This window comes from Photinus pyralis, unplaced genomic scaffold, assembly GCF_008802855.1.
Source record: "Photinus pyralis isolate 1611_PpyrPB1 unplaced genomic scaffold, Ppyr1.3 Ppyr1.4_LG2, whole genome shotgun sequence".
In the NCBI taxonomy this organism is placed as follows: Eukaryota; Metazoa; Arthropoda; class Insecta; order Coleoptera; family Lampyridae; genus Photinus; species Photinus pyralis.
In genome coordinates, this window is record NW_022170403.1 from 40,583,291 (window position 1) to 40,601,133 (window position 17,843).

Sequence of the window (17,843 nt, forward strand, 5' to 3'; positions counted from 1 at the left end):
TCAAGATATATAGAGACTGGTAGGCGCGCTTATACCTGTAAAATTTGACGCCAAATGCGGCGCTAGGTAAACTCAATCCATAGATGGCGCCAGGGTGATCAGTGTACTTCAAATGAATGTCATTTAAATTGTTTTAGGTTATGATGTTATGACCAAAAATTTTGTACTTAGCGACTTGGTGTGGTTTGGCATCTACAGTGTGTTATACCCATATATATTATATATATGGTTATACCTAGTTATTATTGCAAACAATTTCGGTAAATAAAATAGACAAGTAGGTACTAATTGGATGTATAAGCAAGCAAACTTGCACTTCGCACTGTTCACTTTGCTAAAGTTAAAAGTTACAGAGGAATGGGGGATTCCACTGAAAAGGATACTCGTTATCACAGTAAATAGTAGCGCAATACCTGCATTACTGACTTCTCACCTCGCCTAGCTGTCGGAGCTTGTACTGGATCAAGCGAAGTCAACAGGTCATTGATCAATGTAAACCATGTGAACAAACCAGGAGCCACCCTTCGTATATTAAGAGAAGCATCAAATGACCCTCACCTACACAATCTACGGTGTAAGCAATCATGCCGAGAGATGTAAGAACCTCTGACACAAAATCATTATTGTCCGTTTGATTACAGAGATTCTCGGCTGCTGAGATGTGGATTAGAGGAACTAGCAAAAGTCTACATTATTACTGTTAAGATGGAAGGTAGGGGACCCGACTTGTTCAACCTACCTTGTTATTTTATAACTTAATCTCGGAAGCTCCAGGGATCTAAATTCTTGATAGAAGGGGACTAGTGCAATAACTTTAACCAACTTCCGTTCCAGGAGTGTGGCAGTGCTGGAGGCTGAACTACAAAACGGAAGTAGGAAAATGTGGCTTATCCTAACCTTAGTCAACTTCCCATCTAACGCCTCTGCAAAACGACCAACTTCGGACTTCAGAAGAATGACAATCACTCCCATCACAGTGTGTGGGAAACACAACTACACTACACTTCTGCACAGCTTCCTTGCCGTCGGTCTCATGCCGAGTACAATTACTTAGTTGTCGCTCTCCTACTTTCCATGGAAATTTAAAATACAGATGCGTTAAAACATAGACCCTTTTTCCATATAATTATCAGGGAAACAACCTGTTACATTTTTTACAAATATTTACAAATAAATTTTCTATAATAAACGTCAACAATTTAACTAGACACTAGACCAATTTTGCTAGTTTCGCATATTTTTTTGAAGCTGCGCGTTGTGACAATCTACAAAACAAGAATTGTAATTATTGCATTTACACAAAGTAGGTAAATTATTTTGACTAAAAAAAAGTCGAAATGCTTCAATTACATACTGAAGGAACTTGAAATAAAGATGCATCACTAGTTAAGGGCGTATTGTGGTCTCAAATCAAACACTTTCTCATATTTGATGGTTTAATTCAAATTTAAATGACGTGTTGAATAAATTGACAGTTTTGTGAAGTACACTGGGATGGGTGGCGACATCTAGGGAGCGATTTTAACTGGCGCCGCATTCTGTCTTACATAATGGCGGCGAGTCATCCTACCATCTTTAATATATGATCTTGAGTATTGTGTGCGCCTGACGGGATTCGGAAAAGGGAAAGATGCGTACCTACATACGAAAATGTACGGAGGGAAAACGATATTGCGAATTACAGTACCGCCTCCTCAGTACTCTAAAATACACCCCGCAGGCCCCTGAGAAACTAAACGACGAGTATAGAAGCCTCTTAAGACTCCCCAACAATTTTTATCCAGATCTATTTTCAATAAAGTGTTTGGAAGTCTACGCTCCTATGGTAGCAGTGTGTACTTCACTGTGCCTTAATCTTATTTTGGTAAAAATAACAACACCGCATTAATATAGTGTTTCTTTTGTTTCAGCAAACCGTTTGAACGAGTACATTAGCCATTACGAACCCTTGGATTATGATAGTACGGATGTTCACAGATCACACCTTAGGTCGAAAAGATCTGTCGTAACCGATCATGAAGTTCATATGTCCTTTTATGCCCACGGACGCAAATTCAATCTTCGTTTACGAAGAGATCTTTCCGTTTTCCATGAAAAGTTAGAAGTACATGGTCCGAATGGCCCCATTGCCGCAGACACATCGCATATATACCATGGACATCTAAAAGGTATGACCAGGGGTATGACTTTTTTGAATGTTTAGATTTTAATTGAGAAATCAGTGAAAATTACCTATACGAGATTCTGCATTTTCGATCTGTTACGAAAACTTAAAAGTGCGGGCGTATCTCCGTAAAAAAGCGGACTACTGACACACATAATATAGTAATAAGATAACGAAGTGTTAGTTTTTAGCACATTTTTGAAAAAAAATACGCTATTATATTCGTTAGGGCTGGCTGTCCGGATGAGAGCTCAGCAATTACAATAGCTAGACAATTCAAATTTTCACTAAAAGCTTTTTGCTAATAATCTGCCGTGTATACGGGATCAGGTAACTTGGACCTAATTCGTTGTAATGGAAACCCTGCATTATTTTAATCTACATAAATAGTGTATTAAAATCTTTTTTAAAAATATAACACACCATGGATGATATTAAACAAATGTACAAGTGATTCAAAAAAGATTTAAAAAATCAAAAAAAGGTTTTACCCATTAAAAAAATCTAAGAAAGATTTCAAAAGATTTTTAAATTTTTTTAAATCTTTTTTAGATTTTTTTGTGCGTTATATTTTGCAAAAGAGAATTTAATATGCTATCTTTTTAGACTAAGATATAAAGGGTTTTCATTTAAAAAAATGAGGTCCGATAACTATTTTATCTGATCCCGTACACTTATTCTGCAGAGCAACAATCATTGCAAAGAAACTTTGGTACTGCATAAAACCTTTTCTGTATCTCTTTTAACTAAGAAATGTCATTCTGAAATTGACAATATTTTGATTTTCCTCTGTGGTATAGGTACCTCCCAAGCGATCGAAAATGTTCAAAGTTTGATTTTATAGTTTTAAGTTTCATTCAAAAAGCATGTTATGACATCTACAGGTTGTATCAAATTTCGCGTTAATTAATATTAATTAAAAACAGTTCGAAATTAAAAAAAAAACGTTCTGAGTGACATTTTATAAGTTTAATAATAGGAATATCCAAGAACAATCAAATTTCACTACTGCTTTGGGGGTGGCTCCTAAACGAAACATGTTGGACCTTCGGTTTATTTGGAAAAAGTGTTTGTCCTAATCCTTGCCCTATCATCCAATTTTTTAGCGCATTTTTTAAGAATTAAAAAAAATGTGCTATTGTTTGCGTTTTGTCCGTCCGTCCGGACGCACTTCTGTCGTTGCGAACTACTTGTAGGGGAATGGTCCTAGAGTCCTGGAATTTTTTGCAATAGGTAGCCCATACCTTGAAGGTGTGCCAGACAGCCATCAAATTCCGTTGTCTAAAAGGGCCCCCCCCCCCCACGAATTATTTCCTGTTTTTGAAAGTAAAACGTGCATAACTTCCATACGACCACCAATTGGTCTCAGATTTTGCATATGCATGCCTTTAGTGGTGCTTTTGAAAATCTATACCCTTCATGGTATTCTAATGAAAGGTGTCATCGAAATAAATTGGTTTGTACAAACTATAACTTTCCCATGCGACTCTTTTTCGAGGTTAGTGAGAGTCGGGGGGGGGGGGGGGGTTAAAATTAATTTTATCTCTCATCGTATTCTAATTAAAGGTCTCAACGAAAGGAACCGTTTTCTACCAACTACTGCCCTTCTTTCTGTCCTCTTATCAAGGAGGGGGGAAAGGGGGGGAGGGGTTATATATAGTTATATCCTTCACGGTACTCTAATTAAAGGTCTCAACGAAAGGAATTAATTTCTATCAACCATACCCCTCTTCCTCGACCTCTTGTCGTGATCGGGTATATTCCCTTATACCTCAAGAACGGATTGTCGGACGAGGTTACTCACAAAGGGCGATTGAGACGTCTGCTAGAAATATATCCATTGGTGATGTCAAAATAAAAGTTATTTCGTTTAAAAAATGCGCTTTATCTGCACAAGAGTTGTGCACAATTTATACTTCTTTTTACATGCGGTATGACTTTTTTGATATCACTAACGGGGGCACTAACAATTACACAATTACGAAAATAACCCTAATTATTGAAAATGGGACACTGTGAGTACAAAATATTTCGAGAATATTTTAAAGAATCTAAAAATGGAATATACAGGATATTGTATTTAAATAACAATGCTATATCCTGGAAGCCAGACGAAAAAGCTGGAAGTAAGGTACGGTAATAGTTTCGCGGTTTTAGGTCACTAAGTAGGTCTATTTTAAGAATCCGATTGATGCCACTCGGTCACCCTTGAGCATTTTGAGAAATTCAAGACGGTGTCCCAAAATGTCTGCAAAAATACAAAAATTAAATTTTTTAAAAATATGGGCATGTAGCACATCGATTTTAAATTTTTAGTTATGTGGTGTAATATTGCCGAGAATGCTGCACATATATTATACCCAAATAATCTGTTTTGATTAATAATGCATTAGATTCAATTACTTTATGCAAATAGGAGTAATTTTAATTAAATTGTTTACATACGTTTGTCAGGTTAACTGATCAAACTAATTGTTCATGCTCACATGTATTTACATAATATAATCATTTGCCATTTATCTGTATTGACATTATGCTATTAAATTATAGATTTGCGCTTTTTTCTCCGTAATAGTATTGAATCCATTAAAGCTAATCAAGCGTCAAAATAAAAAATAAACGTTACTCTTTTTAACGAGATGTGCATTTTTTAAATTAATATTTAGCAGCTTTGAACATAATCACAATACAACATCTTGCAACGTTTACCGTTTACTTAAATATTTTTATTTTTGTTAGTTAAATAAAATAATTTTGTAGAGCCCTTTTTAGTGTTAATAACATTTATAGTAGAGGTCAGTATTGGGCTCGGTATTGGGTATTGTTTGGGTTATTTTTCCTAAAGCGAAAGAATTTAATCTCAGGGTCGAGGTCATGAAATTTTTGATTAGGGTTTTAAAAAAGGAAAAGAGGATTTTTGGTCATTGTAGATTTTGAAAGCGTAGAAGTTGTGGTAGGTATTATTCGAGGTATTATTCTAAAGGCATTTCCCAGTTTCGGAAATCAATAATAAATATTGGGTCTTAAGAATATACCAACGGTAGTGGCCATTTTGGTGGATCGGTTGTGGATTACGCCACTCTTCTGCCGGGTTGAAGCAATTTCTCGCTTTCCAACTTATCTGTTAGCCCGAGAACACCTACCGGTGAGTTTGGCAGCTATTTCGATAGGCTTTACAATGGGGGGGTATTAATTGCAGGGTTTTAAGTAGGGATGTAACGGAAGTTGTTATATCGGAACCGAAATCGGAATCGGAACCGGAATCGAAACCGTAAAGAAGAGACATGTCACATCTTAAACAATACTAATATGTAAATAGATCAAATAAAGTGACTCGAAAAGAAGCAAATTATACATAAGGAACACAACAACAAGTGAAAATGTAGTCAACAGAAGGCACGAGGTGAGGAAGGTTCCCAGCCCTACAAGTATATACTTATTTGTACGCGAACGTAATGATTGTGGCCGCACCGACCCTGTCCATCAACCTCTGATATAACATCCGATTAAAATTTGTCGGAACTGAAATCGGAATCGAAAGTGTAAAATCAATCGGAAGTTCTGCTCTTTCGGAATCGGAACCAAAGCTCCGTTACATCTCTAGTTTTAAGTAAAGACTATAAAATCCAACCTGATCAAATTTGTCATCATTGTAAGTGAATGGGGTAAATCCAGACCCTCCGTGACGGATAAAGATTAAGTCGAAAGGGGTTACGACACATCATCTCAATACAATAACGACATCTCGACTTCCAACATCTCACGAAAAGAGTTTGGTTCGCTGCCTATTGAGGAAAAGGTCAGAATATCTTTAATTAATATTTTGGTGTGTATAATTTTGATTGGGGAAGTTAGGTGAAAGGTTAGATTTATTTGGTAATTTTCAATTTGAGTTTGGTAGGCTTTTTTTCTCTGGACTTAAAGGAGACAATTGGAGAGGTTGGTCGGACTGAGGTCAATTTGAAGATACCTACCTATTGGCAGGATATAAATAACGGCTTTTATAAGATCGTATATTACCGAGTTAAGAGCGCGTTTAGGTACCTAACAGAAGTGTGGTTTAGGGTATTTTCCCTATTCATAAAATTTTCTTGGTGGTAAACATGCGAAGTCCATTTCAGATTCTGTGGTTCAGGCGATTTCAGTATCTTTCGGGTTATTATTGTGGAATATTATAGTAGTATTTATTTTTGTTTACATGAAATAAACGCCACTCATATTGCTATATTATTATTCGGACATCACAGTCCCAGTTACATAAGTATTTCATTTTCATCAACACTAAACTAATTCATGTAAAACTCTATTGGGTTCTACTGGGAATAATTTTCATGTAGGTATATAAACATTTATACATATTACCATTGTATAGACGTACCGGCAAGGTATATAGAATGATATTACTAAATGAACATAATAATAATAATAATATTTATTGGTGGTGTTTATACAGTAAATATTTCCACACGTCACAGTAAGGAAGTACAATTGCCACTTTATTGTTCGGAGCCATCAAACTTGTAGTTCAAATACTCATCAATACTATAGAATGCTTTGGCACCAAGGATTGAGAATATTAATATTTCACCTGGCATTCATATAACACTCGAAACAAAGATCATTTTGTAACTCCCTTGACTAGGCTCATAGTCCGGGAGGTAGTGTCACTTTTCAACGTACCCTAGTATGCACGATGATATTTATTTGTTATGATAGTATCCATACCACCTAATATTAATCCAAGCGTCAGACCGCGCGACCGCTGTGGGTAGATGTGAGGGAGGTCGAGGAACATGCCAAAAAAAGTTGCAAAAAAACTTATAGTATGCACGATGATTATTTTTGAATAGGATATACCATATTTGATAATATATAGTATTCGTCAGACGCTGATTTGGTGGTGGAATGTGCGTCAGTCACGCGTGCGAAGTTGTCGGAAAAAATGGAAAATTAATCTTAAGAGTATGCAACTTGAAATTTATATGAGTGATATGATAGTTTATAGTGCATATCACCCAAAACCAACCGTCAGACACCACGACCATGGTGGAAAGATGAATTCGATTGCTGCTAGAGACTAAAAGACTAAAATTTTGTATGATGTCATGATACAGTGCTTGCTTTTTTAGGAGGCTTTAACGTTAGCTACTGTGCAGCAAATCAATAAATAGCTGACAGTTTGTGTCGGTGGGATTCAGAATCTGGTGTTCAAAGAAAATTTGTTCCATTGAAACAACATAAAAAGATGTCAAAATTGTCATTTATGAACTCAATTTGTTTGGAAAAATGCTCAATTTTGTTGTATTTGTTGCGTATTGCCTTGGAGTGAAGAATGACCCTCAAACATTTGGGGCAGAACGCGCATGCGCAGGTGTGCGGGTGGTATTTGTCTATTTTTTTCTAAATGATTACTGCACTGGTAATACCCACGAGTTTTTTTTTACTTGTTTAACCTTCTTCCCATGAATAATTCATGGCCTAGTTGTCGGCATATGTGATTATTTCATTATCAGGTTACGCATTATCCATAGTTTGTGAAATAATGGTGAAGTGGCTGAAACCCCGCCCACCCAAAAGTAAAGGCAAAATAAAAATAAAATAAATCAACCAGAAATGAACCAATTAGCGTGTCAGCTAACCGCAAGCGCGCTAGTTTCGAGGAAATTTCATCATTTATGTGGTAAAATCGTATCTCTTTTGCTCGACTAGAGGCTAAATTAAATCTTAAAATGTCATTCCCAGTTACTATTATCTACGGCCACCTACATTGACTATTGGTCTAATTTAGTTATCTTTTTTAGATGAACCAGAGAGTACTGTATATGGGTCGCTCATAGATGGAGTATTTGAAGGTAAAATTGTATCGCCAACAGGATCATATTATGTAGAAAAAGCACGTCATTATTTTCCTTCCAAGGAGCACCCAAACAAAACTTTCCATTCTGTGATCTATAATGATGCTCATGTCAAGGACCCTTATGACAATCAAAGGGATGGTAGGTATACTACCCATACTTTTATATATGACCTACAGAAAAGCACAAATACGAATGAGCGGCAAATTCAAATGTACCCAATGGCTTCGTTACTGTTAGAAATTCTAGTCAATGGTGGCTGAAAAACGTGCACAATGCTAAGTTGCTAGGAGACGGCTGCGCGCCAGTGGTTTAGCTTACCATGGCCATGGGGGTCGCCTGTAGTACAATATGAACAGGAAATTGTTTCAAAAGAGAAATGAGTAGGGTGTGCATTTTTCAAATTTACACATTTTTGTTTAATGATAAGTTTTTTAATCTCCTTTATAGTTTTACAAACAAAGGTAGGTACAACAATAACGGAATCAACTATACTTAATTAATATTAAAATCACATTGTACTATTCGGTTTATAATAAATGTTGAAATAATTATCCAGAGAGATTAATGATAGATTACTCAATTTTATTTCGAGAAATCATGTAAATTGGCTTTTTTATTTTCACTAATTATTAATCAAATATGGTTTTGTTAGAAAGAAAATTAGGTACACTTTGTAATACTTTCACCTTCATTATATTGACAAAATTGTCACATTGTTTTTTATGAAGTAAATAGCGTGAAATGTACGTGCGTGTGATTTGATTGTGTTGTATCACTGATGCACTGTAAATTGAAAACCTGAAAGCTTATTTACTTAGGACATGGAGGAGGTTGCGGTATCACTGACGAAGTAATTCAGTGGATGGATAGGATACAAAATTCAGCTGTTGAAGATGATGTAGCACCAATTCCGATTCCAAAAGCCAAAAAAGTTCAAAAGAAAGTTCACTTAGAGCATCACAAATCAAAATCAGATATAAGACCATTATCATTTCCTGTAAATCACGAAGATACAATTAATAAGTATTCTAGGGAAGCAAATGAACATGTAAGACATAAACGTGCAACTCGACTTAGAGAAGAAAATAAAAATACATGTTCATTATATATACAGACTGATCCCCTAATTTGGAGACACATCAGAGAAGGTTTTCCAGAGGTTTGTGTTTCTTTTTTTTGTAAATTACGAGCCCTAACACATAAATGTTCGGACACTCAAAATTTTACAAAAATCATTGTATGTTTATTTATTTTTTTTTCTTACTATAGTTATTAATTAAACATATTTAGTAACTCTAATTTTATATTTTGTTGCAAAATTATTTAATTTCAACTGTCAAATAACAAAACACCATAAAATTAGAATTTAAAGTGACACAAAAATGTTCGGACACCACCCCTTAACAATGAGTTACATCCCCTTTGGCTTTAATAACAGCTTGGATTAGTGTAGGCATGGTCGTCACAAGAGCTTTACATTGATCGATGCCAAAGGTATCCCAAATCTCTTGTAACTTTTCACTCAAAGAAGCAATATTGCGTTGCGGATGGATACGCAAACGTTGCTTCATTTTATCATACTGTCTCAATGACATTGAGACCTGGACTGCTTGAGGGCACCTCTAAAACACTATTATTGTGGTCTTATAACCATTTCTTAGTCGTTTTTTCCTGTGACATGATGCTCCGTCTTGTTGAAAAACAAAGTCGGCATCAGGTGATAATGTCGCAAGTGAAGGCAATCAACTTTGTTCTAAAATTGCTTGATATTTCTGAGCATAAACATTACCATTTGTAAGTGCAATTGTCCCAGCCCATTTGCAGACATACTGCCCCATACATTGATATCAAATTGAGATTCATTACTAAAAATGATTTTTACCAGTCTTGGTAAGACCACGCCGGCCGTTCCCGAACCCAATCCAACTTCTTCTTTATTAGTTTTGTGTTTTAAAGATGTTTTTCTTTCGCCTATTTAAAAAAGTATTTTCTAATGCTCAATCATTTTAACCTAAAGATCAACTGACTTTATAAAAATGTAAACCTGATTTGTGGATCCACCTTCGACAGGTTTAGGTAGAAAGATGAGCATTTGTTACTTCGTTCAATTTTACCGTAAGATTCCGTACTGTGTCTCTTCGTCCAGAGCTGCAAATGGTTATCAACGCTTTCTGCATTCTAGGGGTAACTGTTGGCCGTCTTCCTGTTTTCCCATACTTTGTTACAATAACTACCACCGTGGACATGGGCAAATTGAATTCCTGACCTATTGTACAAAAGCATTTTCCCTTATGAACCCACTTTACTATTAATTGTCGAATTTCTTTCCGTGTTGCTTTGCCATGTGCCATTTTTCTTTTAACAAAATGTCAAAGTGTGCTGACAAGTTATAACAATTATAATTTTTTTGGTTTTTATCCTGTTACCTAGATCAAACTATCAAATATATATGGTTTCCGAACATTTATGTGTCAGTTAATTTCGCTGGTTTTCCCATTTTCATGTCGTGAGCGCATTAAAAAATTGTTTTTTGGTATTATAAACATAAACAATAAACTTATAATACATATTTCTATATAAGATATCTGCGGCTTTATTGACATTGGACTGGTTTTATTTTTTTTTCGGTTTTATTTAAAAAATGCTAGATGTCCGAATATTTATGTGTTAGGGCTCGTATTAATGCGAGAATGAATCTATTTTTGTTTTTTTTTACTCTCGCATTCCTTTGATCTTCTAGTGCTAGTCCATAGATACGATGTATTATACTAATAATGAAAAATGGCTTTTAGCACACTGACCCAAGAAAAGAAATGGAAGTCAATGATAAGACCAGAGAGGAAATCTTATCTCTTATTGCACATCATGTTACTGCCGTGAATTATATATATCGTGATACGAAGTTTGATGGTAGAAGCGAACATCGTAATATTAAATTTGAAGTTCAGCGGATTAAGGTAGTATTGAAGTGGCAAACTGCTGTGGTTTCATTGTTTATATCTGCAGATTGATGATTACTCCGCCTGTAATTGTACCCATCGTCATTGCGAAATTAATCAATTTTGTATGGAAAATATAGATGTTAGTAATTTTTTGAATATTCATTCTTTGGGAAATCATGAAGATTTTTGTTTGGCGTATGTATTCACCTACAGGGATTTTACTGGCGGCACTTTAGGATTAGCGTGGGTTGCATCAGCATCTGGCGCTTCTGGTGGTATTTGTGAAAAGTATAAAACATATACAGAAACCATTGGTGGCATGTACCAGTCTACAAAAAGGTCTTTGAATACTGGGATAATTACGTTTGTGAATTATAACTCACGTGTCCCTCCAAAAGTGTCACAGCTAACTTTGGCTCATGAGATTGGTCACAATTTTGGATCACCTGTATGTATGAATTACAGGAAAATTTATGTTTGTTTATTTTCCTTTTAGCATGATTATCCACCAGAATGTAGACCTGGCGGTTTGAATGGGAATTTCATCATGTTCGCGTCCGCCACCAGCGGTGATCGCCCCAATAATAGCCGTTTTTCGGGTTGTAGTGTTGGAAACATATCGAACGTTTTGGATGCAATTGAAGATAATAAGAAACGTAATTGTTTTACTGCTTCTGCTGGAGCATTTTGTGGGAACAAAATTGTTGAAGCTGGTGAAGAATGTGATTGTGGCTATGATATTAATGAGTGTTCCGATATTTGTTGTTACCCACGCATTGTCGATCCGGAGGATAAACAAAACAATGCTAGTGCTAAAGGGTGTCATCGAAGACGGGATACTCAATGCAGGTAATTTTTGTGTTAATGTTTTCCTGAACATTACCTTGTGTTTTTTAGCCCTAGTCAAGGCCCGTGCTGTAGTGGAGAAACATGCGCCTTTGTTCCAGCATACAGGGAAGAAGTGTGTAAAATTGAATCTGATTGTTCAAGATCTTCCAAGTGCAATGGGTTTTCGGCTGAATGTCCTGCACCTACACCGAGACCTGACAAAACTAGATGTAATAATGGAACACAGTTGTGCGTTAAGGGAGACTGTACAGGATCTATTTGCTTGGAGTGGAATTTAACAGCCTGCTCGTTAACGTCCCAGGATCATCCAAACATGGACAAGAGAAAATTATGTGAACTTGCCTGCCAAAATGGTACTGACATTTGTAGAAGTACCAGTGAGTTTGCTCACTTAGTAGGATTACCCCCAGGTGGAATTAGCTTACGACCAGGATCACCGTGTGACAATTTTCAAGTACGGACATCCTTAGCACAAAATATTTTAAAAGTAACCTTTATTTGTAGGGTTATTGTGATGTATTTTTAAAATGTAGGGCTGTTGATGCAGATGGGCCACTTGTTCGTCTTATGAACCTTTTGTTAAATAAGGAAACCTTAATGAATGTTGCCCAATGGATAACTGAATATTGGTGGGCCGTTCTTTTAATTGGTATCGGATTCATCATTTTTATGGGATTATTTATAAAGTGCTGTGCTGTACATACACCATCATCAAATCCAAAGAAACCTCCTGCTCGTAGATTAAGTGAGACCCTTAGGAGGCCAATGAATACTTTAAGAAGAATGGTAAGTACATATTTCCTTTGTGTTTTCAAGAAATTTGGGTATTCATACATGTATAAATAATTAAATCCCAAATAACTTTAATTTTGTTGTGTGAAGCTCCCTTGAATTTATCAGACTTCATATTATTTATTTGCATGTTTATTGCTCTTCTTTTAGGCTTTCCCAAACAATCAATTGCGATATGCTGTCGAATGCTTTCTCAAGATCTACAAATGCTAAGTATACAACGTTCCGTTCCATTAAAGTTTTTCCGTGATTTGTTTAATATAAAATATGGGATCCAGCTTCCTTTTTTGAATTAACTTTGTGATTCTTCCAGCTGGTACTCTATTGTCTGCTTCTAATATATTTTTGTAATTTTTTGCGGCCGTGTTTAGCAGTGTTACCTCTCCGTAGTTTTTGCAATTTTATGTATCCTCCTTCCATGCCGTTGTACCCCCTAACTGTTTGATCATTTCAGTTGTTATTTTGTTGTGTCCTGGGGCCTTTCCATACTTCAACCTCTTCACTATGTTTACTGCTTCCTATATACGTATCTCAAAGTCCAAATTTCCTTCGTTTCCTTCCTGGTTATCCTGTATTCTTTTGTGTTGGATATTTTCCTGCTGTTCATTTCTATTCAATAGTTCTTGGAAATACTCCTTTCATCTATCCAATATTCCTTTCTCATTTGTTATTACTTTGTTGTTTTTTCCTGGAATATGCGTTAGCGTGTGTCTTTTGGTGTCCTTAAATTTAAATTTTTCGGTATTTTATACAATAGGTAATTTTTGGTTACCTCTTCAGTTTTCGTCCATTTTTTTCCATATTCTGCCCAAGCCTACAGTTTTTTTTCTGTTTTTCATTTTCAGTAATTTCATACACCAGCAAATTGTTCCTTTTAATTTTTTTCTCTAGGTAGTCCATTCTTGAGCTTTGTTGCATTAACATTCTTTTTAGCTGCTCATTTTCTCATTTGAAAATTGTGTTTTCTTATTTTATTTCTGACACTCGTCCATCTTACTCTTGATGTGCTTCATTCTTATCTTCAACTCTTCCAATTGCTTACTGGTTTGCTCTAAAATACCTTCCATTATAATTATAACAGTTCGTGATGATAATTTAATCTTATTTCTCACTTTACTGTTTCTTAATATCACTTGAAGTTTTCAATTTATTTACTCCGTGACGGGATTGTGTGTACGATTTGCCTCACCAACGTAAGATCACTCTTTGTACTTTTTCGATATCTCAAGTTCAGTAGGATTTTCAAACAGTGGGCGGAATGTATTACAATTGAAATCGGAGAAATTCATTTTTAATAAATGAATGCAAGGTGCCGACTGACTGAGTTTTACATGTACTCATACACACTAACAGGCACAAAATATCGAGTCGCCTTTGGAAGTTCAAATTAAGTACGATTTCTCATGTAAACAAAAATTCCAAAGGTGGCTCGACAGCAACAGCAAGTTAGCAATTTTGGGCAATACCCGCATATTTTTAAACTTGAATAATTGGAGTTTTTGCTACAGTATCATCTGTCAGCCCACTTTGGTAGTGTTGAAGGACATTCTGATGAGATCCAAACGAACAAGTAGATAAGGTATCAAACTAGACCCTTAAAAAGTTTGCTGCAGTTCTATCTTCCTCTAAGAATAAAAAACCAGCAGCCTAAAGAGAAAATTTGCATTTGTCTAAAGTTTTCTGATTTATACAAACGTGAACACTGTTCTTTCATAAAAGTTATACTCCCAAAGGCGTGAAGTGGGCTTTGCTATCTTTAATGTTACTCTTGCCAGGAAAGATTGCCGGTCACAGCAGACCTTGTGTCGATCTACAATCTATGTTTTTCTTAAAATGCGAGCGACTTCCGGAATACAATCGTGCTAATGTTGAACGAAAGGTCTTTTTGTTCAACATTGCCGCGACACTAACCCGGAAGTCGCTCACATCTTTAGAAAAACATAGATTGTAGATCGGGATCAAGTGTTCTGTGACCGGCAATCTTTCCTGGCGAGAGGTTTAATATTTTCTACTTACTGCTTCAGGTACTACTACCAATTTTCTCAGTTTCTTTGTTTCCAGGATTGGTGACTACAATCATATTCTGTTACATCTTAATCATGTTCTGTACCCATACCAGTTAAAATTGTTTGAAAATCTTTGTGAATTTGTTCGTGGTTTAAAAGCAAAACATTTAAATACTTGTGTTCAGTTTTACCAACTTTTTGTTTGTTTTTGTTTTAACACTAATATTTATTTAACTCAATTTCTGTGATTAGCCTAATAAATTTATATAAATTCATATGCTGTTTTATTTGGATTACAGAGACATTACAATGGCCATCATTCAGCTACAGCCTCTAATGCAGGACGCAGCAGAGGTGACAGATCTAGTCGACCTTCAGCAAGCCAAGGTCCTCGTGCGGGATATGGCCAAGGAAGAGGGCAGTACTATGCACCAAAAGGTAAGCTTCAGTGTATTTAAGTTTTAAGTGATTTTGATGATAATTGCTTTATACACTTTTGATACAAAGTAAAGATTGTTGTGATACCTGCAAATTTGTGTCCCATGCTTACATTGTCAAAATGTTATTGTGCCTTCTTTATACTATGCAAATATGGAATGTTTGAGTTGCATCTTTTTTTAAATCATCCTAATTTTTAAAGCATGTGGATTCAGAGTTGGGCAATATTTATCATAAAACGTTTAACATAAATATATTTGGAGTATTGAAAATATATTTTGTACAGAGTGTAACGACTAACTATGTAAAAAAAAAACAGGTGATAGAGGGGACCTAAACAGTTGGAACTTTTGGATGCGTTATAGCGCCCAAATGAGGCTTTGGTTTATTTAGAAAAAATGTTTTTTGGTTGCTTATATTGCTCATATTTTTTGACATACTTAATTGCTGTATGCCTTATAGAAACACTAAAACTAACAATGTATTCTTTTACTTTTTATTAATGTAATAGTTTTATCATCAAAAATCATTTTAATAATTTATTGTTTATTTCCTTTTGTTCGTTTATAGCACAGAAAACTTGTTTCTGTGTTATAGCGAATGTGTACTAATGTATTTTGTAATATAATAGATTATTCCCCACTAGCAACTGCTCCCCCATCTAGTTATAATGTCAGGACGAATAATCATCCTGAGTTGTATGCAGGCGCATATGACAGGAATGCGTATGAAATGCGCCAACAAAAGGTTTGACAGTATGGTAATACTGGGGATACGCGGGTTTCGCCTCCACCTGAGTACCCCGGTAATCCTATGGCCAATATACACTTTGAAGGGCCATCTGGAAATACAATGACTAGCAGTTCTACCATAAATGTGCCCAGTTGTAACCTTGTTATATCTCAAGGTGAGGACTCAAGTGCAAGAAACAGTGGTTCAACATTTGCTGGATAGAATTAATAAACCTGTTAAAGGTCAGTGTTCTGTGATTAAAATTTGAAACACGTAATGTTTTAAAAATGCGTGAAGTAATAACAATTTGATTGGATTAAAACGGGTGAATTTCAATATAGTCACCAATAGTTTTAGTTAAAATCGTACATACCCTTACAGTTATTATATCGTGTAAGTATTTTAAATAACAGTTTTTGTTGTAAAGTTAATTAGCTTCCTATTTGATGAAAGGCTGATTTATAATCGTGTTGTAAATTGACACCAATTGGAGTTGCATTTCTTAAATTGAGCTGTTGTTTTTGAATAATAAACCCAATTCTGCTCAGTTTTTGTGTTCTTTTAAAATGCAATTCTTAAATTGGAAATTTTAGGAAGTGTAGTATTTACAAATTTTGTGGACCTTTTTTCTGGGACTTGTTTTTAACAAAGTTTTACATATTTGTAAAAAAAATTGTTAAGTATTGTAAAAACATGTAACAATTGCTTAATTTTATCATGTATGTCTTCACATTATTGTATTGTAACTCACATTATCTAATAGTGCCCTCCAATTGGTCATTATTAGATGCATTGTCTAGCAGTTGAGTGAGCTTTTGAGTCTGCTTAACATCATTGTTTGGAAACTGAATGAATTTAGGTGAAAAGTTCATGAAAAGGTTTCCTTATTACTATTTGTACGATTTTAAGTACCCTAGTCTTTTTGATTATTTACAGTATTTATATGAAAACATCTATATATTACTTAATAGATCTAGCAGTTAGTCATCTTCCTTCAATGGTAGTAAATTATACTCAAAAACACAAACTTATTAGGTATGTTTTACTTAGCATTTCTGCAGTATTTTTGTCTTTCTTGGTTTCTGTGATAAATTTATTGGTGCAATTTTATATGTATTTAAGTTATTAGCTCTACTACATTATAACTTCATCACTTCATCTCATTTTTAATATCACTTTGAACCCTTCTTCGTAATCTTTTCACCTAAAATAAAAATTTAAGTGTATTGAAGTAATAAAACTTATAATTTGCTTTGCGAGAAAGTTGAATTTTATTAATTGAGAATAAGTATAATTGATATTATAAATATTTATCTAAAGTGCAGATCTCATTGTAGATATACCTAACTTCCTTCTCAAAGATGATCTTTGTGTGAAGTGACTATTTTTGTAATTGCATATGAATGTGTAAATTTTATGATGTTACGAACATTGTTAAATTAGCTGGCAATTGTGATAATATTAATTGCGAACAAAACTTTCTGTAAAAATTTCATTTAAAAATTTATGATTCATTTCTACATGATCAAGAAAAAAGAGTATATTTGATGCCACAGTGTGTGTTGTTTTTTATTGTACAATTTGTACATAAATTTGTTTTTATATGAGAAGTCTGTACATTTACCATTTTTTGGAGTTGTGGATTTTACCTGCTATAAAGAAATGATTAATACTCTAATTTTCATTTATCAGCATGTATTATCCAAACTCTTGACCAATTATTGTTGTGCATGTGAGCTTAAATACATGTACCAGAGACCATTGATAATTGAGATGGCATTTAAGACTCCAAGAATAATAAATGTATTAATTGTGAACTGTAATATAAATAAAATACATTTTTCATTTGTGCAGTTTTTCTTTCAACTACGAATTGTTACATGATGCTGTTTTTATACTTTCAGACGTGCATCTCACAATACCTGCATGACAATAACCTGCTGCATAGTAATCACTTTCAATCTTAGAAAACATACGTAATCATTCCTGACCATTGGGGTTTTATCTAAAATAGAACACGATATTTACATCAGCTTCGAGTGAAGTGTTTTGAATTCAAAAT

General features: G+C 34.8%; 1 protein-coding gene and 1 long non-coding RNA gene across 5 annotated transcripts; both read left to right on the top strand.

The window, feature by feature from the left end:
* Positions 1 to 228: 228 nt before the first annotated feature.
* Positions 229 to 1,108, top strand: LOC116164874. 2 transcript variants are annotated; one of them, XR_004144018.1, is made up of 3 exons: positions 229 to 277; positions 354 to 596; positions 642 to 1,108. It is a non-coding gene; the product is annotated as an uncharacterized LOC116164874 (long non-coding RNA). The 2 variants fall into 2 exon arrangements; XR_004144017.1 differs by having other exon boundaries at positions 235 to 596.
* An 802-nt stretch (positions 1,109 to 1,910) lies between these two features.
* On the top strand, positions 1,911 to 17,628 carry LOC116164872 (disintegrin and metalloproteinase domain-containing protein 10; the record flags this gene model as incomplete). 3 transcript variants are annotated; one of them, XM_031479119.1, is given in 10 exon segments in its annotated part: positions 1,911 to 2,168; positions 7,966 to 8,160; positions 8,841 to 9,181; positions 10,815 to 10,979; positions 11,029 to 11,412; positions 11,461 to 11,813; positions 11,862 to 12,267; positions 12,318 to 12,599; positions 14,911 to 15,049; positions 15,681 to 17,628. In XM_031479119.1, coding segments are annotated over 10 exon segments (2,645 nt in total), but the record flags the coding sequence as incomplete, so codon positions are not given.
* Positions 17,629 to 17,843: the final 215 nt, after the last annotated feature.